At 45.0% G+C, this 24,817-nt stretch overlaps 1 protein-coding gene across 1 annotated transcript in view; it reads left to right on the forward strand.

Annotated features, from left to right (window-relative positions):
• The window catches only part of GLDC (glycine decarboxylase), a 212,791-nt gene that overhangs the window by 161,511 nt on the left and 26,463 nt on the right, over positions 1–24,817 (forward strand). The window contains exons 19-22 of the mRNA XM_085633437.1: positions 978–1,090; positions 4,235–4,376; positions 7,798–7,909; positions 11,389–11,484. Of these exons, the coding sequence (XP_085489563.1) occupies positions 978–1,090; positions 4,235–4,376; positions 7,798–7,909; positions 11,389–11,484 (463 nt within the window). The remainder of the gene's footprint in view (positions 1–977; positions 1,091–4,234; positions 4,377–7,797; positions 7,910–11,388; positions 11,485–24,817) is intronic.

Consider the following 24,817-nt stretch of genomic DNA (forward strand, 5'->3'; position numbering starts at 1 on the left):
ACTTAATTCACAACTCCCCTTTTATGAATATGTAACTTTCTAGTTCATTTGTTCACATCCATTCCTTTTACCACCAAAACGCAAGCACTTAAAAATGAGAAAATTGTCCCTTTTGCATCTCTAGTGATCGTTATGTAAAACTACAACCCACCCAGTTTGTGAACCTAAAGACTTATTTCTGAAATGTCACATTTTATTCACAATTTTGAAAGCAAAGTTTTGAACAATGTTTCTTGGGTGAGAAAGATCCAGAAGGCTTCCTACCATCAGATTCAGTGAGATGGGACAGACTGACCTGATCAGCTCTTCGAAGACCATGGATCAACTCGCTGCCTCCCATTGCATTCAGTTCGAGGGGTCCTATGGATCAACCCGCTGCCTCCCATTGCATTCAATTTGAGGGTTATCCTATGGATCAACCCGCTGCCTCCCATTGCATTCAGTTTGAGGGTTATCCTATGGATCGACCCGCGGCCTCCTATTGCATTCAGTTTGAGGGAGCATGCTGATGTCCAAGTTCCAGCCTGTGATATGAGATGATTGTAAATAACTGTAATCTGCAGGTAGAAGGTATCTTAAGAGGACCTTTCCTGACATACTAGCAACTCCATCTCAAGTTTGAAAACACAACACAAAATGTCACAAAGCTCAAATTGAATAGTCAAGTGTGCAGAAGGTAGAGCAAAATAAAACCACCTCTTAGTAACACATTATTTCATTTCTCTGCTTCTCGCGCAACTTTCAAGCTCATCCTCACCTCCTGTAGTAAATGCAACATTTGTTGTCCCACTTAAGTGAAGGCAGTACTTAGCATGTTAATATAAAGGCGACCTAAATCAAAAGTGCAGTAAGATTTCCAACACTCAAAGGAGGCTAACAACCTGTGGCATTACATTGCATCCATATGCTCAAATACGTCCTTTGAATATGTTTTGACAATCTGTTTGCGTTACTGAGATCGTATTTTTTCTTGACAGGTGGGGCTATGCCGTCCTGGTGACTATGGATCCGACGTCTCGCACTTAAACCTTCACAAAACCTTCTGCATTCCCCATGGTGGCGGGGGACCTGGAATGGGACCAATCGGAGTGTTAGTATCTTATGGGGCTCACTCATCTTGAGCCCATCGCATCAGAAAATGTGTACTTGTTACTAACGTCACTTTAGTACTTTTTATAGAAATGTAATTGTGTTCCTCTGAGACCAGAGAATGGATCCTATACAGCTGGCATAAATTTGTGGGTGCAGCAGGGCTGGTTTATCCAAAACTGCTTCATTCAGGGATGAGATCAATTTTACATATACATTGGGTTGCCTTTCTTCTTCTGACACACAAATAATCTGTAGTTGATTGTTCCCTTCTCGAGAGGGCCTTGCCTGGTAGTTCATGTCAGACTGCTACCTTGAGGGGCAGGGGCAGTACTGATTTGCATAAGGCAGCCATTTTTCTAGAGTGGCATGGTGGTGAAAAACAATGGACTGGAGTGCATCCCGTAGCGATTGCTAATGGCTGAGATTGATTCAAGCATTACATACATCACCTTATTTGTTGCCTTTTTCATCTAATCAGAAGTCTGATTTTTAAAATGTAAGGGTTTAGTTATCGCTTAGCCACGTTCATATCAAGTAATTGTTCAATTGATGAATCCTAAATATGGTGGAGTAAAATAGCCTGGTTTAATTTACTATCCATACTACACAGTATATGTTCTGATGCATTAGGAAACCTGTGTCAAAGGTATCGCCATGTTCCTCCAAATCCTACGCTCATTGGCTCAGGGATTCTCTTTGAATGGCACAATATGCCTGCATTCAGTCCCTTTACTGATTGTTGGAATGTATATACTGCCTGGAAGAAAAAGCCAGAGCACTTTTTGTCCTGAGCAGAAGCCGTTTGGTATCCCAGGGCAGTACTTAATTTGTAAAAGAATGAGTGCCAGACCCCAAAATTCTGCTCCATCGGTGTTATTAAAAATCGGTTCACCGAATACCAAGGCTGCATAGTGATGAATTCACCTCAGGCCTCTTTAATCCCCTACCAGTCACTTCTGCCCAGCTGCGGTTCTTCCTCTAGGGCGGAGGAGCATCGCCCCGCCTGCTGCGAGAGCAGCTGCTGCAGAAAACATCTATTTAATAAAATGGTCAATGGTCACATGAACATTTGAAGTGTGTTGCATCTCTGTAGACTCGGGAGTGGTTGCCTAAACATAGTCCGCATGTCAGATTGGCTGGCTGTTTTGCGACAGCCAGCCAGACATGGGGCACTTCAGGCGCACCATTAAGTTTACAGGCTCCTAATCAGAAAAGGAACCCTGCTAGCTTGCTCAGACCAATCATGATGCTGCTCTCATGCTGAAACCGCATGAGAGCAGCTCCATGATTGGTTACATTTGTTGGCTCTTCACATCAGAGTCGGGCTTGGAGGCTCTGTGGTTTAGGAACACTGAATGGTGGTCCTGGCGTCATGCCTCTTCCAGTGTCTTCCCTGCACACCGTCAGGTAAGTACTTTTTAATTTATTTACACAAAGTATGTTTTCCGACTTACTGCTGCTGTCTCCAGTCAAGTAGGCGCTGCATTGCTATCCATGCTCTGTGTCTTGTTTCCACGTCATTGGCATTTATTAAATTGCATTGCGCAATTCAGACCTTGGGTTCTTGTAAGTATGGTCTTACTTGCGTCTTTCAGTCAGTGTTTAAGTTGGAAAGTTCTTTTGTGCTTCACCACTTTCAAATTTCACCAGCCGCCCCTCCTTCTGCCCCTTTGACACTCTTGCTGTTCCCTGGTGCCCGTTTTTCCGTCTTTCTCTTCCTCCTCGTTTCACATTTGTGTGGTTTTTTTGTTTTTGGTTTTTTTTTTCCTCTTGCTCGCCGTCATTATCTGAGTAAAAGATATGTGCTGGAAGATCCCACTGGCAATCACTGACTCAAATTAAGCACTGGCCAGTGGCATTACCTGGCTCATATGCTCTTGGATGCAGATGAGTGACATAACCACAGGTTTACCCATCATTCAGTCCTTTTAAATGGTTGTTTGGCACAAACCTTGCCAGACAACCGTGGGCACCACTGTGTGTTTTTGGTGAGCACCACTCTTTGTATTCACTGCAGTTCTTTCCTTTGTACATGGACATTTGAAGCATGTCCGGGTTATTGTTACAGTATTCAGGCTCAAGCCCTCTCCATTCATGCCACACCTCCTGGGACCACCTCCCCCACACCTGTGCTATGTTTTTCTGTTAAAAAGAACCAGTGAATGTGTCTTTACTGGTGAATGGATGTCTTTTCCTCAAAAGCCCTCTTTCCCAGTGGCGTAGCTCCCACCCGCTCTTACATACCGGGCGGCAAACACCGGGGCCGCCAATGGTCTAGCTACGCTTTTTTTCAGTGACCTGCCCTGCAAAGAGGCATAGTTACACTGAAGAACTCTTGTAGTGAGTGAACATCAGTGGAAAGCTGCAGCACTCGGACAGTCTGAGCGAGGCCTTGTGGCATATACACACAGCCAACATAGAGCACATCCTCATGCAAGCCTGAAGGCCAAGGTCCGCTCTACACCTGTGCTTGAGCCAAGGCTGGCCTCCAGTGCTGATTCTCCAGGCCCTGGGCATCTGTTTTCCATAGTTATGCTAAAGAATTTGAAATCCAAGTAGGACAATATAAAGGGCCCGCCACCATTGGTGTTCAGCTTATGTTCCCGATGATCCGCTAGTGTGGGAGCAGGAGTCCCACCCCCCCCCCCCCCCCTCCCCTCTCCCCATTGAATGGGGACCTAAACTGCCCTTGATTTCTGTTGAACTGATTTTGTCAGTGTCTTTTAACACTAATCTAGAATGGGTTTGCACTTGCTGCTGCATGACAGGTCTAGCCAGAAGGTGTCCTGTGCTCATAGATGTACAATACACCTCCCAAAAGACGAAACTTTACATTCTTTTGTTCACTTCCTGAGGAGCAAAGCTGTGTGTTTATAAGAGTTTGGGAGCACACTCTAGCACCTCCACTGATGTGCTTCCCACCGAACGTCATGTTCATGTCATTGATTCTGTATGTACACTACTTTAAAATTGCAATAAAATGTTAATCGTATAGAGAACGCTGTGTGTACCCTACTATTGGCTGCATACATCACAAGGCAGTTTTTGCCCCTGGGGGTACAAGACTTGCATGGCTGCAAGAACAAACGTTTTTGCTGTGTTTCTTGTTTAACATTTTCTTCTCTTTTTGTTCAATTTACAGAAAAAGGCATCTTGCTCCATTCCTCCCCAGCCATCCTGTCATCCCTCTGCATACGGACAGCAATGCCACCCCCTTGGGCACAGTCAGCGCTGCACCGTGGGGCTCCAGCGCAATCCTGCCAATTTCCTGGGCATATATCAAGGTGCGTTCGGGAGTACACTTAATGGGGTTTCATTGCTTAGAGTTTGAAGGGGTGAGTTACTCTCCATGCCTAGTGTGGTGCAACAGGCTTGGCATTATCTATTTTTAGATATCTTGTTGGAATAATTTCTCATTTTGTAATCACCTGGATTGAGTTCCTCGAGATACATCACCTCCGTGTGAATTTCTGAACCGCAGACTGGTGTTCTACACGGTCAGCATACTCTCTGTTTTGGGACCCGTACTCTGAGTGCAGCATTATTGCCTGAATTTTGTTCTGCTCGAACACCACGTACAGGAGTGCTTATTTAAATAAGGATTTGCGTCCACTACTAGGACTTCGTGTGAGAAGATTTAACCCACTTGCCAGCCGGGACGGAATTAAAACCAGCGGAGAGCTCTCCAGATCTTCTTATATTGCCATAAGCCCTGAAGAAGTCGTGGGGTACTTCCCCATAAGAAACACGTGTTGGCTCGGCAATTGTTCGGATTAAAGGACACCAGAAAATGACGATTACACTGTTCTTTATTTCATTTGCATGATGCATGTACCTTTCAATTCTGTCACAATCTTACACTTTGTCTAATTGAGTATTGGCACTTTAGTGTGTGCACCGTATTGCTTTAAAAATACTATGCACACCTTACCACTCTACACCACTCTACTCCACTATGCGCCACTCCAGTTTGCATAGCTACACTTACGCCACTATACTCTACTTTGCAACACTTCACGCAACTACACTCTACACCATTGTAATCTGTCACGCTATTCTACTCTCCAATACTGTTCTCTAAGCCACTACTCAGCACCACTCTATGCCACTGCACTCCACGCCAGTGCACTCTATGCACTACTGCACTCTAGGCCAATCTACTCTGCACCTCTGCATTCTACGCCAATCTACTCTACAACACTTTATACTACTGCACTCTGCCATTGTACTCTGTTAGGGTTCTCCAGTCTCTCCTGGGGTGCCGGATCCATAAGATAACTACATTTATCTAAATGAAGATATGCTAAACATCTGACATGGATCTAGCCCGGAAGGAATAACTGCTCTACGTCACTCTATTCTACTCTGCACCACTGTACTATATGCCACTGCTCTCTGTGCCCCTACTCTGCACCACTCTATGCCTCTGCACTCCACGCCACTCTATGTACCACTGCACTCTGACAGTGTACTCTGCAGCACTGCACTCTGCCACAACTCGACTGCGCTGCACTCTACGCTGCATCACTCTACTGTATGCCACTGCCTTCTATTCTAAACCACTGCACTCCACGCCAATGCAGTAAACACCACTACTCAAAACCACTGCACTCTTTGCTACTGCACGCTAAGCCACTCTTTTCTACTCTGCATACATTATGCCACTTCTCTTTTGGCAACGATACTCCACTCTACGATACTCTACTCTGATGCTCTGCTCCATTAAACTCTACTCCACTCTATGCCACTCCACGCTATGCCACTCTAGAACTCTGTATGCAATGCTCTAAGCCACTTCACTCCATTCTACAACCCACTACTCCACCCTACCTCACTACAAACCACTCTGCTACTCCGCTCTACACCAGTCAACTCTACGAGACTGCCATTCCCCTCTCATACACTACTCCACTCTTTGCCACTCCACACTACGACAATCTACTCTGACAGTCTACACCACTGAACTCTACGCCCTTCCACTCTACAACACTACTCCTTCCATGACCCTCCACACCACTCCATGACACTCCACTCTACACCACTCCACGCTGCTCCATAACACAACTCTACTTTACGCCACTCCACGCCACTCTCCTTTACCGACTAACTGTTAGCCATGCTAAACAGCAGCCACACTGGTGTACAACATGGCTAAAATATATTTGCATATCCAATAGGTCTTGCATAGGCGATACCTATTGACTTTGCCAATGCTTGTTCCACCCCCCCCCCGCCCCCCCACACACACACTCTCGCCTACACCCTCTGTGACTATCTCTATTTGTTTCTTCCATCTCATGTATCCATATATCACGGATTCCTTTCCTGGCTCTCTCCTCCCAAGAGTGCACCATCCCCTCAGCTATTCACGAGACATCGGCACCAGAGCATATGTCCTCTTTTTTTCGTTCCCTGCCCCTTTAATTGCTCATGTATAACCGCTTGGTTTTTTTACCCAAGCTCCAGTAACATTACCCCCAACCATTTGAAGTCTGGAGCTTCTGTGTAGTCCTGCCAGGTGTTCTACATAAGTTCCATTTACTGAGAGGAGAGGGCACTCAGATGAGCATTGAACCAGCAACCTCACTGATCACTGCTAGATGGAGGACCTCCTCAGTAACCAGCGCTTGCAATAGCAATGTAGAAGTGCAGGTACTCACTATTCTCTCCTGAGAAGTGCTAGTACTCTCCCAATAAATGTATTGCAGTGGTGCTGAGAAGTGCAGGTACTCTGTACCGGGCACTACCTACCTATTTAAAGCACTGGTTAGAACAGTGGAATTTGATTGTATTGCCACAAACGTTAGTGTTTGTTTTTATTCGTGCTGAATAGTAACGTTTTATGTTGGTGAGGTGATCTGTATTCAGGACCCAGGGTTGGGTTAAACCATGTTATAAAACATTCACCGCCGTACCATGTAGTGACCACTGCAAGTGATTACTTAAGGCATGGTCTCTGCGACAGGTTTGGACGGACTGATGTATTTAATTTTTAGAGCTGAAGCGGCGCTATTTTACTACCCTAGACTGCGGTAAATGGTTGATTGTCATAGGAAATGTAAAGGCATGTGCTGATTTTGTCTGGAAAATGTCGCAGAATTTCTGAACATATCTAAAGTACCAGAACTAGCACAAAAATATACACAAATCAACATAACAGTTAAAACGTAACTGTGACCAGCTCAAAAAAAGTCCAAACAGAATGCAAGACAACCACAGCACAACACATGGCCATCAAAGTACAAAAACAGCAACGCATATCACCACCAAAACAAAATGGCACACAACAAAATGCACACATTCTTGTCAAACATTACCACCTCCAGAAAACCATAAGACACTGGGTAAAAGGTGTTTGTGTCAAGTAATATCTTAAATTACCACCATGGACATGAAATTGCGCCAGTCAGAGATCTGGCACTGTGTTTATATTTAGCTTCACTATAGTCATCGGCACTGAGTGGATGTGTGGTCTTTTTAAATCGTGTAACAGCCTTGAAGTGCATAAACAGTATAGTTAGGTGTGCAGATTACATATGCACACTCTTTGGGTTCTTGGAGATGGAGCCATTGTAAGGGCTTCTGATCTTGTTGCCAATTTGTCTTTGATATCACATCTGCAGTAATACTAAGAGTATACTGAGTTTGTTTTTTTCCCCTTGAACTTGTTTCCTAGTTTCTCATTACTGCTTTACTGTATTCCAGATGATGGGCTCAAAAGGTCTTAAACATGCTACCGAGATTGCCATATTAAATGCCAATTACATGGCAAGGAGACTAGAAACGCATTACAAAGTGCTTTTCAGGGGTATCAGAGGTAAGTTGCAGTTCATTACAACTGATGTCACATGGCTTATTTACATAGCAACCATTTTGTGACTGTGGCTTTGCTTCAGGACTCCTGGCCACAGACCATACTATAAACCCTCCCCTGTGTTTCTATATTCGTTCTAACCAGGAGCATTAGCTGTCATTTCGTTGACTTTCACACTTTCAAACTGGCTCACATCTTACAAATAAATGTGAACATTTATTTTCATTTTAATAAACTGCATACAGCATTCTTGTTCACTCCTCCACGTACTGCAGTTCCTAGTATGAGATCTCCCTTTCATTCTCCATGTGGATATGGGTACATGCTGTCTTCCTTTCTCAAGACTTTTTGGATGTAGGGTTAGGAAGGCTATAATGCACAAAATCTTTGCACATTGGCAAAAATGAAATCTTGATTCATGTGCAATCAGTTTGTGGCTCGGCCCCAGCGCATCTCGCCCACTGCCACTAGCTCAGGGGTGGATCCTCCGCTGGAGTAGAAGAGCATTGAAAGCCCCCCTCCCACCCCCCCCCCCCCCAACCCCATGAAAATAAAATGATAATTTATTACCATTTTATTTTTCTTCCCCGTCCCGAACATCGGAGGGAGGGGGGGGGGGGGGGGGGGAGAGGTACCGCTGCTGAGTGACAGCAGCATGCCTCTCCGCAGAGAGGAGGGTGGGCTTGTATGGCAAGGTTTAAAGTGTGCATGTCTTTTTGGCCGCACATGCGTACTTTAAACCGCTCTAACCCAGTTGTCTAAAGACAGCTGGGTTAGAGCAAGCCATAGCCTCAACCGCGCGGTGGAGCACCGAGTTAGACTGCTCCCTCCAATCAGAGGGCTGCTCTCATGCTGCATGAGAGTAGTGCTCTGATTGGTCAAGGTAGTTGCTGCTGCCAGTCCCAGGGGAGAGAAGAGGACCAGAGTACGTTACGTCTCGTTCAGGTAAGTTAAGTCTAATTTATTTACTCGCACCCGCTCCCCGGAGATGCCAGCCTCCAGTGCACTAGCACTCAATTAAAATTCTCCATCCAGGTGAAGCCAGTGGCCAATCCGACAAGAGCAGTGGGACTGGGGACTACCACAAAGTGATTGCAGTGACACCTGCCTCTCCTGGTTAGCTCAGTTCTGCTCCCCCCAACTCGAGAAAGGATTATAATTTCTAAAGCTTCTTCAGCAGACTGAGGTAGATGGGAATCACCCTCGTGAGTGGATGAACACTCACCTATTGAAACACAAGACAGGAAATTCAGTGTAAGAGGAGTCACTGGACGAAGCATAGCAGCAGCTAAGGAAGAATCCAGATACTGTTGTAGAACCCTATAAAAGATGCAAGTAGAACGAAAAACATCCTCCTCCAGTGGCGGCCGACACAGATAAATACTGGCGGAATGGGCTGGGGGTGATGGGGCGTAAAGCGCTGGGGGGGGAGCACGTGGCTAGGGGGGAATAATAATAATTTTAAAAAAAACATATAACTGGTGCTGCTGGCTGCCTCACGCTCCTACGCTTCCAGTCCTGGCATCAGACTCCCCAGCCAATTCCCACGCTGCCCCCAAGCATGAGAGCAGGGTGGGGATTGGCTTGAACGGGCTGGATTAACGCTTGCTCAGGCATAGGGAGTCTGTGCTGTTTCTCCAATCGGCTGTGCAATGCAGTTGACTTTTGGTTCCCCTTTCTGTAGATTATGGTCGAGTTCAGAGATAGTTTGGGCTAGGTCCTGGGCCAAAGAAGAAAGTTGAGACATTAGTTTGCGCTTTACTAGGTGATTGTCTCCCCGTGTCACTGGCACTTTAGCTGCCTATGGGTTCATAGTTAGACATTCTAGGACATCTTTTTGGTCATGTTTCTGGCCATACAGCATTTCATGGACGGATGGAGGGAGCCTTGGCTTATTATGAGCAGGGGCTTCGTGAACCCCCTGCTTTGGCAGCTACAGGGGAGGTGGAGCAATTTATGGGCCTCTTCTGTCTGCAACTCGGCAGTCAAAATCTCCTAATTAACACAATGGAGGAATTCAGTGTCCACGGAAGAGCATGCGTGAGCAAGGACAAACAAAAGATGGTAAATAGAAAAGGGAAAGGAGGATGGAATATTGAGTAGAAGGAAGGGTGAAGGAGTGACTAGTGGTATGACTAGGTGGATGAATGTGTGGGAAGATGGATGCATGGGTGAATTAATAAGTGAACGGATAGGTGGATAAACAGGTGTCCTGATGGCACAGTGGATCAATGGATAAGTGAATCAATGGATAGATGGATGGACAGGTGAAAAGATGGTAGAATTAAGGGATGGCTGGAAGAATAGGTGAAAGGATGAGCAAGTGGACGGATGAGTTAAAGGATGGCTGGATGGATGGATGGATGGCTGAATGAATGAATGAATGAAAGAAAGGATGATGGATGGCAGGGTAAATGGATGAATAGCAGACTGGATGGATGGCAGAGTGAATGGTTGGTCGACTAGTTGGCAGAGTGGATGGAATGGGGAAAGATCGACTGATGCGTGAAAAAAATGAATGGATTTAAAACTAAAGGTAACATTGTGGATAACAGTGGGTGGATGGAAGGCTGAAAGGATGAATGGATAGATATCTGGGTGGAAGAGACGGGGGGAGCTCTTCTAGGGAGGGGTCGGATCACTTGCTTGATTTGCTTTTTGCCACCAGAGCTTTCATTTCAAAGGGGGAAGGGGGGTACTTTAATTCTCTAGCTACTCCTTTGATTATGGGATGCCATGGCTGGATGGAATCACAATTTTTATTGACCTATGTTCAGTCTAGGGTCCGGTGTCCAGGGCTACTCTGACCCAACAAGAGGCAGATGAAAGGGTTTTCTAGATTGGGGCTTTGGAGATGGAGCACCGATCACTGCAGGCAAGAGAAACTCCAGGCAATCACCACGCGTTGAGTACCACCTCTGAGCGTTAGAATAGCGGTGTTGCACCCTGTTGCTCACTTAAGCTATTGGTGCTGAGGCGGGTCAGGGAGGCCACGTGCTTCAACATGACCAATCGGGGAAGGTGAATGTGGCTGGGTGGGGAGCCAAGCAGTGTTCACGATTAAAAACGAGATATCCGTGCAATCTGTCCCAAGTTGCACTCCTTCCCGTCCCCACCTCCGTCTTCTGGCCCTCCTTATTGCATGCCATTTACCATGTGTTTCTATGGGAACACTTCCCCTTGTTTCATAACTGTTAGTTCTGCACCCGGATACACCACAGTACCATTAATGTTTCAAGGAAGCATTTGATAAAAGCTTTGTTATATGCACTGCTCCTTAATGTTAACATGGTTTATTATAAGAAGTACTTGTAAAGGCAATGGAGTTGTGTGCACGCAAGTCAAGAAAACCAACCTCCAACAAAACTTTTTCTTACGTTTATTTTCACACACCTGCTGCCAAACGGAGAGGTGCTCATGGTCATTTGTGTTCTAGTTTGTGATCTACTCCTGCATTCAAGCCAGCTATCTTTTTATTACAGGTTACGTTGCTCACGAGTTCATTTTGGATACAAGACCCTTCAAGAAATCCGCAAATGTTGAAGCTGTGGATGTGGCCAAGAGGCTGCAGGATTATGGTGAGTCGGTGGAGCTCTTGAGCAGCTTGGTTTGGAAGTGTTGAGGATTAAACCTAAAAGGATAATCCTAGTTAATTAAAATGCTAAATCCACGGTCATAGGATTTTGACTGGTCTTTGGATGCATTGTCAGACCGCATGAAGGAGAGTTGCGTGAGAATCTAATCCATTTTAGGTCTGGCTAGACCTAGCTTTAGTCACGGCGGCATTCAGTCAGCTCTTTTTAGCCAGTGTCTGTTAAAGCGCCTTTCACATTTTGCTTCGGCCCTCCACTTCATGCTACATTGGCCAAAGGGCCAGCCTACGTCATCCATTGGCTGCTAGCAGCTCCTGATCACATGTGCACAGCCGCCTGAAAAGGAGTGCGTGTAATTGCCGGGACTTTTTTGTCTGGGCTGCTAGACCACTCCTGTATTATACTTTTTTTTGGGGGCGAATTATTTTTGCATGCGTTTTCAGATATTACAATAAAGAGCATAGCATGCTTGCAAAGGCCAGACCAATTAGCTCTTGTATGTACTTTCTTGCCAGCTGTCTACTTTGATGTAAACCTATTGAACTTGGATTATTTCGATACTAAATTTAGTAGATGGCTAATTGTGCTATTCCTAAACTTCAGGGTGCCACTTAAAATAGACAAACACAAATTCTGTTGGCTGTCAATGTAAAAACAGCGTGATTAACCCCTTCAGTGCCCATGACGAGCTGGACTCGTCATGGGCTGCGGTGGCGCTGTGCCCATGACGAGTCCAGCTCGTCATGAACTCCGCCCGCTAATGGAAGGCGCGGCACTGGGCGGGGAAAGGGGCGGGCATGCAAGGGGTTAAAAGAAAGGCACATAACAGAAATGCTGTTCTGGTTGCACTGCAATTTGCCTTGATGATTAAATCAAACTTTTTTTTCTAATCTGAATTATTTTATATTCATTCATCTGAGCCCAGGAATAAAGAGCAGACTATTCAGAGATGCGTTAAGATCCTATGTGAAGAAAGTCCTTCGGGTCTGAGGCTCACAATACACCTGAAGGAAGGAAGTGTTAGTCGTTGATGCATACAAAAATCTAAGTATTTTTGGTATCCTCTTTCAGAGGCAGTGTCTCTGCCCTTTAGAGTTACCTGTAACAGTCATGAAATGTTAACTGACCACATTTACCCAGAGGGAGCCACCTAGCTATAGATTAGCGGCTTGCAAGGCTGGAGCTGCCCAAATGGACTTACAAGTTCCTGTGTAAATGTACTAGGGATTTGCAACCATGAGCCCGTGTCGCAGAGCATTTGTAATAACCCACTTGCTATACATCAGGTTGCAGCAGGCCTGTGGTCCGCTCCCAGGTCTACAGGTTACCAGGGGGTGCACCTGTGAATTTGGCATGGACCCCACGAGTCGAAGGCTGCAAAGGTCTAGAGTAATTCCCTTCCACATATGATGGGGTTCTGGAGGTGGGCATTTGCCAACCGATTACACCATATTCTCTTCTTGGGGTAAGCCAAAGTGAGTTGGAGGGAAGTTGAATAAAACCAGATTTTATTGGAAAGGAAAGATGTCCCTTTTTCCACTGAGGCCCTAAATCATCGGATCATGAAGGGAGATGGTTTGGAGTCTTACATTATATTTACACAAATGGGTAATGGCAAAGGACCAACGGAGCCAATGAAGACTGGGTATATGAAAGTGGGGTAGAAGTAAGGTGGGGCAAAGCTCAAACTCTGTGTACCCTCAACATATTTTTAGCAGTGTGGTTTAGGTACACATGCTCTCTGACCCCAAAACCATAAATTAAAACCCAGCAGTGGTCTGAGGACCATAAGAATTAACAGAGGTATCACTGGGTCATAGTGTTTGTTTCACCATAAAGTTCCTCTTTTCCATAGCTCACAGGTCTGACGCATTCAAATGATGGGCCTCTAACCCATCTGTTATAGTAGAGGGTTTGTAGCTCATTGACTGGGTGACGTGCCTATGGAAACATTGCGATTCTTTACATTTCAGAAACTTGATTAGACACTATGCAAAACCTTAGCATTGAACAGAGACCCACCTTTCACTCATCTAACATCACAGAAACCTTCACTAAAAGCAAAGGCATTTTGAATTTTTACTGCATAATCAAGAAGGAAAGGGGCTTTTTGAGAGCTATCCCGGTACTTCCCCCCCCCCCCCCCCCCCCTTAACACATCTATATAACTACCAAAGTCTGGTAGCTCTACAAACAGGGTATTAGATTGAACCCTATTGTAATGGGACACTCTTGCATTTCACTAGTTGCTCTAGCAGGATTCTTACTAAAAATGAAAACAAACCTTCACCTACACATGGTGGTACGCTTCATTCTTGGCTGTGCTCCTTCGCCAGCAACTAACAGCTATTTTGGATGTATTGAGGATCCTAAATGTTAAAAATTGCATTAAGTGTGGAAAAATATTCATTTGACTGTTGCCTCGATCTCAAATATACGGGGGGATCATTGGTGGTTATTAGGGCACGTCTTATCACTTGCATTTGGTGAACATGTTTCTGTCGTAATTAGATTTCAGTCACTCTGCTTTCATCAGGACGTCATGACCCTCCTGATTAGCCTAAACTAACCTACCTATTCTATTTCAAGGTGGGTCAATTTTTGTGATCTACTTGTGTAAAGAGTAGAGTCCGACAGGCCACTGTTGGTGAAAATGGATGTTGTCCTGGAATAAGTGCAGTAAAGCACAACATTTTATTTGGTTCATAAGATATAAACCTAGTTCATGCAATGATCAGATTCTGTGAGGAGAGGATACAGAATGCTTGACCTACACACATTGACCTAGGCACACATCAACCTGTTTGTGTTGCATTGTAAACTCCACACTCATAGTGAGATCTAGGCGTGCTGACCTATGCTGGTTTGGTTTTGTACCCCAAGAAGTCACTAGGCTGGAGGCCCCATTTGTACATTTCAGTTAGACTGCCAGAGAAGTATGTCTTAGTTAATTTGGTTGGATAGTAATGAGTCGTGCATTTAGAAAGAGACCGCTAGCTCTCTGTCCCTTATTTGTGGGTACCCCTGCGGATTCACCTATTGTGCTGCCTTTGTGTCTAATAATGGAAGCCCCCCCAACACTCAATGCCGGTTTTATATGGTGTTCATTTGTTTTAAAACATTTTTTTTATGCAAAAATAACCTGCAATAAAAATTAAATGTATATGCAGTAATCCCACATCACGCCCACAGTTCCATTGCAGTATACATAGTGGACCGATCGCAGCTTGCCCAGTGCAGAGTATCAAAGCAAGCATCCTGGGCCTCGGTGCAGGCACCGGCCACTCCCCGCCGCCCCCCCCCCCCCAACAGTCACATGCTGCTGCCCTAGCCCTGGGCATTCCCAAAGACCTCTGTGGGGCCATGGAATGCCCTCCACTGTCCCTATACCTTCTCACATCTCTTAGAGCATCCTCTACTTTCGTACACCGCTTTCTCTGCCTTCATGCATGGATTCATCCCCTCCTGCCACTCCCTCCTGGTGGCTGCTGCAGCTTCCCCAACACCTGGCGAGATCTCGCTTGGCAACAACAAGACCCAAGATGCAAAACAATTGCTTCCTGGTGAGGTCCACGTCATTGGTATGCCTAGGATAACCAACTGCAGTGTTCTAGGAATGGGAGACTCCAGAGCCGATTCCAGCTCACCAATCGCCTCCGCCAGTATTTGATAACTCCCGGCATTCCCAGAGTGTTTGAAGAAATGTACCCTCAACCGTGCAACCGTGGTGGCACATTGAGGTATTTGCTCTACCCTCTGGGATGCATCATCTCTGCCCCCCAGTCCACATCCTTCAAGTCCCATACGCCCCTTTCCCATTTCTCTTGCAGTCCCCCCCCCCCCCCCCCCCCCTTCCAGGTGATCCGGCGCATTGGGTATAGTGCGACAGAGGTAGGAAACCGCTTATGGACCAGTGCCTCCTCCCAACACCCATGTCTCCAGCGGCGAGGACGCTGTGAGGTCCAGAACCCGGTTGCCACTAAGGGCGTGTGCAAGCACCTGGTTTTTGAACTTATGGGTCTCTACAAGATCATTTTTCCTGTAGGGCCTCAAAGGGTTTAACCTCCCAAACATCAGCCAGGGTCTCAATCCCAATGCACCCCAACTGGCTAAAATCCAATAACCTCCCCGTCAACATCGTACCTCTCCACAGGGCGGGTAGCTAGGGTAACCCTGCCTTTTCAACCCATGGCATTTGAGGTTCCAGAATATCCACCCTACTGCTCACCGAGCATGCCAGTGGTTCCATGCACAAGGCAAAAAGAGGCGACAGCCTTGCCTTGTTACCCTCCCAATTGCAAACTGCTCAGAGAACACACCGTTTACCTTCGCCGCCATGGGTGCTTGTAAAGGAGTGCCACCCACCGGCAAAATCTGCGCCAAAGCCAAGACGTTTCAGCGTCTCAAACAAGTAACACCAATCGATGGAGTTGAATGCTATTTCCGTGTCCAATGATCGGTCTTGCACATATCCATCCAGAGGAACAATCTGTGACGATTGAGCCTTGTGGACTGCCCTGGCATAAAGTCAGTTTGGTTTGCGTGGACAAGATCGCCGATCACTCCCATTAATCTAAATATGAGGATCTTTTGCCAGTATCTTACTTTTGGAGTTGAGTAGGGAGATTGGCCGATAGAAAGGGAAAAAAGCGGGTGACTGCCCTTCGAGGTAACAACAATAATATTGTGGTTAAGGTCTGGAGGCATGGCCCCTTCTGTGTTTTCCTCTTCAAAGAAGTACAGGAGATGGGGGTGAAGCAGGGCCGGGAAGCGTTTGTAAAGCTCTATAGGAAGCCCTTTGTCGCCCAGCGTTTTCCTGACGTTCATAGCCTGGACCGCTTCGCTTACTTCTGTGATTGTGAAGTTTGATCATCTGTTAGTCAGGCTGCGTCTCCCGCCACATTGTCTGATGTCACTATCACATGATGCATCGTTGAGAAATTGCATAGCTGTATGGGTGCTTATGGGAAATGTGGTTTCTTATGTTTGCCTTCACATCTGATCCTCTGCAACCTACACATCAGATCCTCTCCAACCTAGACATTCTGGCTACTTGGCAAAGCTACTACTTAAATGAACAAAGCAAATAGTAGTTTTCTATGGTACGCTACATTGGTCTATATTGCTAATCATGTCTTGTGGGGGCGGGCACCTTTTCTGCAATATGGCATATCCTTCTTAAATTGTAGTGTGATTAATAAATATCTTCCTGGCCTATTTGTTCCTATAGGTTTGTGATAATTTGGGTTGTTGGTTGACTGTGGTATGAGCCCTGGTCAAGCAACTGCAACAATCCCTATAGGGTGAACCACAAAGTCACTCTAAATCAGCCTGTGCTTTACCCCTGGGTAGTTTGGCACAAAAAGCAGTCTGGCTTAACTTAGTGGCAATGTGTAAAGTATTTAGGCAACACACAAACAGTAATAACGTTCAAACACAACACAAGAAAAATCCTAAACCAATTTAGAAAAATAGACTCCATTCTAATAAATTAATTGACACCAACTCCAATAACCTAATCAGTAGAACTGGAGTTATGGATTTCTAAAGTTTAAAGTGAAATCTAGCACCTAAAAGATCCAAGCGTGAACATCTGGTCGTGCTAGACCGGGTCAAAGTATGACTGATGGAGCACGGGTTGGATAAAAGTGGATTGGGCCTGGTCAGCGCTTACTGTCGGGCTTAAAGTTTTTGAAGAAAAAGTGTCGGAGAAGGTAGAAGCAAGGGGCAAGGCTACAGATGTGTCCGAGGAGGGATCAATGTCGTCAGATAGATATGGAGTGGAGCTGCAGTGAAGCTTTTTACCTTCAGACTTAGATTTGAAAAACTTAGCAGGACGGAGCAGGAGGCTGTAGCCGCAGACAGTTCCACAAGGTCAGATACTACTTTGCCCATCCTGCCAGTTGATGGCCCATTGAGGCTCGGCTAAAGCCAATGTTTGACTGTCTAGAGGGAATTCAGTCTGCCAGCTATACCCAGTCATGTGACCTAGACAGGCTGAGGGCAGGAAAATGCCAACTTTAAAAAAAAATGCCATTTTCAAAATCGCAATGATAAATTTGGCTTTACCATTAAAAAGGGTTGATCATTAGTTTCATAGGTGCCACCCATTACAGATCTACCTCTTCTCAATTAGGAATTACAGCTTATTAAATGTATAAGGAATCCCCAATGTTATCCTATGGGAGGGGTAGGCCTCACAGTAGTGAAACATGGATTTGGAAGTTTTTCCCTACCAGGACATGTAAAACTTAATAGCACAAATGTGGAAACAGAGATACAAAAAAAGGGGGGAAGATTCAATAAGGTGTACAAAGGCTGGAATCTATACTAACTTTCTTTTGACATACATTTACCTCTGACACCATTGATCACAAATATGTCTTTTCTCAGCTAGCCTATTTAATGACTGCGAGTTATGAATCAATTATTACAATTTCTTGTTTGTTTGAAACAGAAAGAACACTACTTCATTTCACAATGCACATGTCCTATACATAAAACAGTGACGAATATTTACATTTGTACAGTGACTTCATGACATATCGTACAACATGGAAAAAGTGCTTAGAACACACAAAAAATAAATTTTTACATAACATTGATAAGGTGTCCACTTTAGTGTGTCTTTGGGAACTCAAGCCAATTGGCTCCTCAAGTTCTGGCTATTACTGTGGTCCTGAGCAGAGTCAGATAATTGTGACGTAATGATTTAGGGGAGCAATAGACTGATTTGCTATTTAAGCTCTCTAGGGGACTCTGATGTCTGGATTGTTCTATCCCAAGCGTGTCTGGATCTCTGCTAGCCAGCCGACGCGTTTCGACCTATATCGTATTGGACCTGTATTGTGTTCATAAGGTCGTCTTCAGGGCTGTTATATGGTTCGAGTGGGACATCTATTCCTGTGAGGACAAAAATATGCCTGTTTTAGTTTGTGTACTAAAATGGGTAGTTGTGAAAACAAGATTGTTTTGGAAACTTACGTGCACTCAGGTGAGGGTTGCTGTTTCGTCTTTGCCTATAATACATGAATAAATGAAGTGAGAATTTGCACTCACTCGTTTGAGTTTGCCTCGTTATAATCATTTGCTTAGTTGGTACGTACCCTAGCTTACGATTCTTTGAGTAAGGGACCGACGTGCGTGGTTGATCATGTCTTGCTTGCTGTAGCTGATTGCTCTGTAAAAAGCAGATGGTGGAGGGGAGAATGGTTTAATTGTGTAGGCAAGTCCGAGTAGTGTGGTTAGTTTTTTGAAATAGAGACTAGCCTTATCCGTCTGGCTTTGTGCTCTTAGTTTGTTAGTTGCTACAATGTGGGGGCGTGGCCGTGTTATCTTTGAGTTCAAAAATTCTTGACGAACCTGCCAGTGCGTTATAAAATGCTGTGGTTACTGGTGCTCGTTCACCTTATTTTTGCGTGCCACGAATATGTGATGTTGGGGCTTTAAGTGCCGGTTTAGTCTCCCAGGGATATTGCGGACTACGGGCGTGGTGTGGTTGCGTCTCCCATAATGTAACGAATTTTCTAAGTTACATCGGTGCTTGAGAATATCGTGTGCCCCTTCGAATCACCGCGTGCTTGTGAATGGACCTCTCTTGTTTTCTCATTTTGTACCTTTTTTGTGGTGGCGGACCGGCTCACTTTAAGTTCGTTGTTTTCTTCCTCCACGTCTTCGGCGTTTCCCTCCTTCAAGTCTCCGGCATTTGTGAAATGCTTCGATTCGGTGGTGCGCATTGATTGGTTCTTGTACAAGAACCAATCAAATCAAATCCGTCTATTGCTCCCCTAAATCATTACGTCACAATTATCTGACTCTGCTCAGGACCACAGTAATAGCCAGAACTTGAGGAGCCAATTGGCTTGAGTTCCCAAAGACACACTAAAGTGGACACCTTATCATTGTTATGTAAAAATGTATTTTTTGTGTGTTCTAAGCACTTTTTCCATGTTGTACGATATGTCATGAAGTCACTGTACAAATGTAAATATTCGTCACTGTTTTATGTATAGGACATGTGCATTGTGAAATGAAGTAGTGTTCTTTCTGTTTCAAACAAACAAATTGTAATAATTGATTCATAACTCGCAGTCATTAAATAGGCTAGCTGAGAAAAGACATATTTGTGATCAATGGTGTCGGAGGTAAATGTATGTCAAACAAATGTGGAAACAGCCACAAGCCCCTACGTTGAACTTATGGTGGGGAAAAGTATGGAATCTATGCGCCATGAAGAAGCTTGTAGCTATACTCGGCCAGGGTGGATAAATTCAATGGTACATGGTGCCCTTTCACCACGCACATACATCGTCAAAACAGAATAAGGGGCATACACCCTACTAGGTCTAAAACACGGAAGTCCTCAGACCTATGGGTACAGCCCCCCCCCCCCCCCCCCAGCCCTCTCCCCCTGCCCCCCCGAATCCGAGAGCCACCCACCTAGTCCCAACTCCATTTGGGTCTATTCTTATTACAGTGGGGGGGTTTTCATGTGTGGTTTGTGCAGCTTGAGAGGGGCATAGGGACTGTTGTACATTTTAGAGCAATGTTGACCTTCCTCTACTTCTTCCCTATTAACAATTTTAGGAAATGACGTGCTGAACCCTCCTGTTCTATTGACTTCTCCGATACTTGTAATGATGCTAAAAAGTGTCCGGTTTCTCTACAAAATGCTAAATAAAGTTGTTAAAAAAAAATGTACATGTCCTACCATTTTAATTAAACAGCACCCTGCCATATGGGCGCCTACGGCCTACCTTAAGGGTGACTTATGTGCAGTAAAAGTTTAAGGCTGGGTAAGGGTTTTTAAATGCCAAGTCGACATGGCAGTGTGACACTGCATTCCGACTGCAATGGCAGGCCTGGGACAAGTTTTAGAGTGCTACTTAAGTGGGTGGCACAATAAGTACTGCAGACCTACTGTTGGCATTTAATTTACAGGCCCTGGGTATATGATGTACAATTCTACAAGGAACTTGCACGTAAATTAAATATGCCAAACGGGTGTAAACCAATTACACCATGTTTAGAGGAGAGCACACAAGCACTTTAGGACTGGTTAGCAGTGGTAAAGGGCACAGAGTCCTAAGACCAACAAAAATGAATTCAGCAAAAATTGGGAGAAAGAAGGTAAAATGTTTGGGGTTAAGCCTGCAGATAGGGTACATTTTCCAATAATGTGGGTATTTTAATTAGCTGAACCTCTTACATATAGGCATCATTTGTATTTATGGAAACCCTCTGTGACAAAAGTCCATCATAGTATTCATGGTTTTTAGGTCGAGCCTAGCTGCAGCGCGCACGCGCTGATCGTTCTGCGAGACTGCTGTAGTAGAGTATGGGAGAGAAGCCATGCCCACTCTCCTCCCATATTTTTCATTGGCTTCTGTCATTGTCTTTCGTAAATGCTGCCTTCGGATTCATTAATAGGCTTGTTAGTCCTTCCTCAGTACAGCCTTGTCTTCATTTGTACCCTCCCATGGCGACTGGCCCTTTTACTTCAGTTGTTACACGGGACCTGTTATTTAGTCTGTAAGCACTATTTACTTAGTTTCTCTTACTGCAGGACGGACATGAGATGCTTCAGCTGAAACCACTTGTGCTTTTTTAGGCAGCACGGGCGTCTGCTTCCAATCACTTTAATGCAGCATTATCTTGTCTGTTTCAACCCCCTCATGTAATATGGATTTAGAAATGATTAGCTAATTAAGTCATGCGAATTCCAGGTAGCACGTAATCGTGGGCTAATCGGCTGAAGCTGACAACACATCTGTGTTACATGTCATCTGTACTAAAGCTACATGACTGGTTGTTTTCAAAAGCCTATTTTATAAACACCACCACCATGAATCTCACCACCATCAATACTACCACCAACATCACCACCATCAATACCGCCACCTCCACCAATACCATCACAGCCAATACCACCACAATCAATACCACCACCAATGCCACCTCCACCACCAGTAACACCACCTCCACCAATACCACCACCACCACCCCCAATACCACCACCACCCCCACTAATACCACCACCCCAATACCAGTACCACCACCGCCATTACCACCCACCACCACAGTAACCATACTACCACCAATACCACCGCTTCTACTACCAGCACCACTACCAGTACCGCCACCCCCAATACTGCCACCAATACCACCACCTCGGCGCCTCTCGCTCACTAGAAATAGCAGGGGCACTGTACGAGGCCGGAGCTGCAGCAGAGACCATCCCTCCCTCCATGCCTGCCATAAAGCACAGCCCACCCTGCAGCAGGTGGTGAAGCCAGGGCCCTACTACAGCTGGAGTGTTTTTATTAGGTCAAAGATAGCAATGACATTATGCAATGCCATACTGCACACTCAAATCACGGAGAGGGCAGGAAATAGCCCCCCCGCGCTCTTCCTCCTGAGCTGCGACAGTGAGATCAGAGCGAAAGGTGTTGGAGCGCCTTGTTGGTTTTTATAGCTTGAATTATATGTAACTCTCACTTCACACATTGCGTCTGTGTATTTTACAACACTTACACATCTTCTTCAATGCACTATTTATCACTACTTTGAAGACGTTGCATGCTGGTCTCTACCTCCGATATTTACAATCTAACAAGCGGTCGAGAAGGCCTTTTATTGCAATGCAATAGGTCTTGCATTTGCGAGAGTTTAAGCTATTAGTATTGTAAATGGCAATGCCTTTTATGTTTTAAAACCCAAAACATAAATAAAAGGCATTGTCATTTACAATGCCAATAGTTAAAACTTGCGTGAATGCGAGACCTATTGCATTGCAAATGCTTGTTTGAAAAGGCATTAAGGAAAATCGACTGTTTCATGGGTGTTGGGTATTCTCCAAAATGTAAACACTGACTGTTTTGAGCAGACTAAACCCTTGATGGTTCACCCTGACCACTGAAACATCTACAGCGGTCGGTGTAAAACTGTCCGGTTCAAATGGCTATGAATCCAAACAGTATGTGCTTCATCCTTTTGGAGAAAGACCCAATCAAAGTTGCCCTGAAACCACTTTATTGGCTCCCAGAGGAGGAAATAATGAATAGCCAGGTGCTGTGCACCGTGCTTGAAGCCTGCTGGAGTGTAAGGGCTTAGTGTACAAGCAAACTTGCTTCCCAGTATGACGCGCACAGAACCCAAAGCTCTACAACTGAACAATCGATCACCTGAAGAGTCCTCAAAGGCGTGAAACTTGGAAAGAAAAGATCGGGAGTCCCGGATCCTAAGTAATGAAATATGCGTATATTCGGTCTGAGATTTTAACCAAATCTAATGCTCCAGAAGAGTTTGAAAACCGCTGTTCTGGCTCGCATACCCTAGAGCTTGCAGCTCTTTTGTGGGTAGCAATGTAGAATAAGGCTTGAGGGTTCCCCATCACAGACTGAACGTTCAACTTCTTTGGTACATTTCCCAAGCCCTCCTAGCACTCTGGAGTAACTGCAAGGCTTCAAGCAACACTTTAGAATATTCCTTCATATTTTTATTTTTTAAGTCCCCGGTTGTAAGCTACATTGACAAATGTGCCTCTGAGGATCTGTTACCTGTAGCCTCATCTACTTCTACTCCAGTGAAAGATTGCGAATTAATAACAATTTATATTAGTAGTTCTGAATGCTTTGCACTGTGTGGAATGTATCTATCTTATCAGATTATTGAAGATGAAGTGCCTAAGCTGGTGGGGTGAGGTGCTATCCCGAAGAATGAGGCCACGCGCCCCTTGCAATCTAGAGGTTATGAACAAACCAAAGAGCATAGACTTTGAAATAAGCCTCCCTGAGTCAGATGCAAATTGGAAACCATGAACGTGTAGTTAAAGTTTAGAAATCATGACAGAAGGCAAAATAGTTATTCATTTCGGAATATACAATGGATCAGCGTAAAGCTCGGTCAATAACAAAATGCAGGATAAGATGCTCAAGGCCTTCCTCAGTCTAAAGCATGGATCTGTTGGAGTATAAATCTGCCCCTAACCGTGTGAGGAAAAGCTCCCCAAGAGAGGCAAAGTAAGCAGGCAGAGCAAGTGTGGCTCTCCTCCAAAATGAGCCCCCTAATAGCAAACTGTTTCATAGGCTCAACAAATCACAATGCAGATTAAAGCGCAATGACCTGTAACATTATCCCATAATAAATGAATAACATAGTCGTCATTTGCCCTATTGTCATCGGATGTGACAATACACCTCGAGTTACACAAAAGAAAGGGGGATGTATGCAATTAATAGGGCTCACTGAGCTTCCGGCAGGAAGAACCTTGGAAGAAAAGGCTTCCTCCGGGGCTTACCAAGAATTAAATCACAGCATGTCATTTGAGCACAGTTTGCGATGTGTGGCGAGACAAAGATTGAAAACACAGGCCCGGTCTGAATTTCAAAATGTTGCCGAGGCCTAGTTCGAACAGGCTTGCACCATGTGTGACAGGGAAGCGACAAGGTTCCAGTTACTAACTGAACTAGATAATGGGTATTCCACGGATGTATCCATTTACATTTCGGTTTCGAGACTATTTCGAACTGAAATTCTAGCAGATTCATGCACTTGTCACCCAAACGCCAACCTTCAACATCCAGCAAGTCATAGAGCGCCCTCTGCTGGATTGAAGGCAGTAGCTCTTCTAAGCAACGTTGGAGGCCCGTCCATGCTTCATCCAAAAGCCTGCTACAAAAGCATACTCTGTTCTCGGGTGTGAAAAGTAAACCTTAAAAGATTATCCTTTTAATAATGTAAATGTTGTCTTCTCTTTTGAGCTACTAATTTCTGAGTCTCCCTAGTGATTATTACATGAAGGCCTATCGCTTAAGTAAGCGTTTCCAATGTTTAATTCTAGTTCTCTTAATCGGTCCTAACAGATTTGACCAGCCTCCTCTGGTTCATGCTGTCTCAATAATCTCCAAATAGAAGTGAGGGACTGGTGCTGGTGCAGAGCATTCTGGGTCCTGTAAGGCTGGGTGGCCTCCAAGGTTCAGCTGCTAATCCTTGTGCAGACTCTGCTTGAAATTAGTTATATATGTGTTGTCTTTTTGTTTTTCATTTTACTCAACAAACTCTTCCTGTGACTGTGCTGCTCAGAGGCGTGCCTTTTATTAGTTAAGAAATTTAAAACCGGACACTTTTGTACCACCTGCAGACTCATCGGTTTACATGGATCTTTGGGTCCTGCCCTGTCCTTTCCTTAGGACCCAGGGATTTGTTTATCGAAGTCTTCCGCAAACCTATTTCTGCAATTAACGTAAGACTGAACTCCGCGTAATGACCAATATATACTCCAAAGTTTTGTTATCGGTTTTTTTCCCCACTGTGGGAT

The sequence above is a fragment of the Triturus cristatus genome, chromosome 2_1 (assembly GCF_964204655.1).
Source record: "Triturus cristatus chromosome 2_1, aTriCri1.1, whole genome shotgun sequence".
Classification (NCBI taxonomy): domain Eukaryota; kingdom Metazoa; phylum Chordata; class Amphibia; order Caudata; family Salamandridae; genus Triturus; species Triturus cristatus.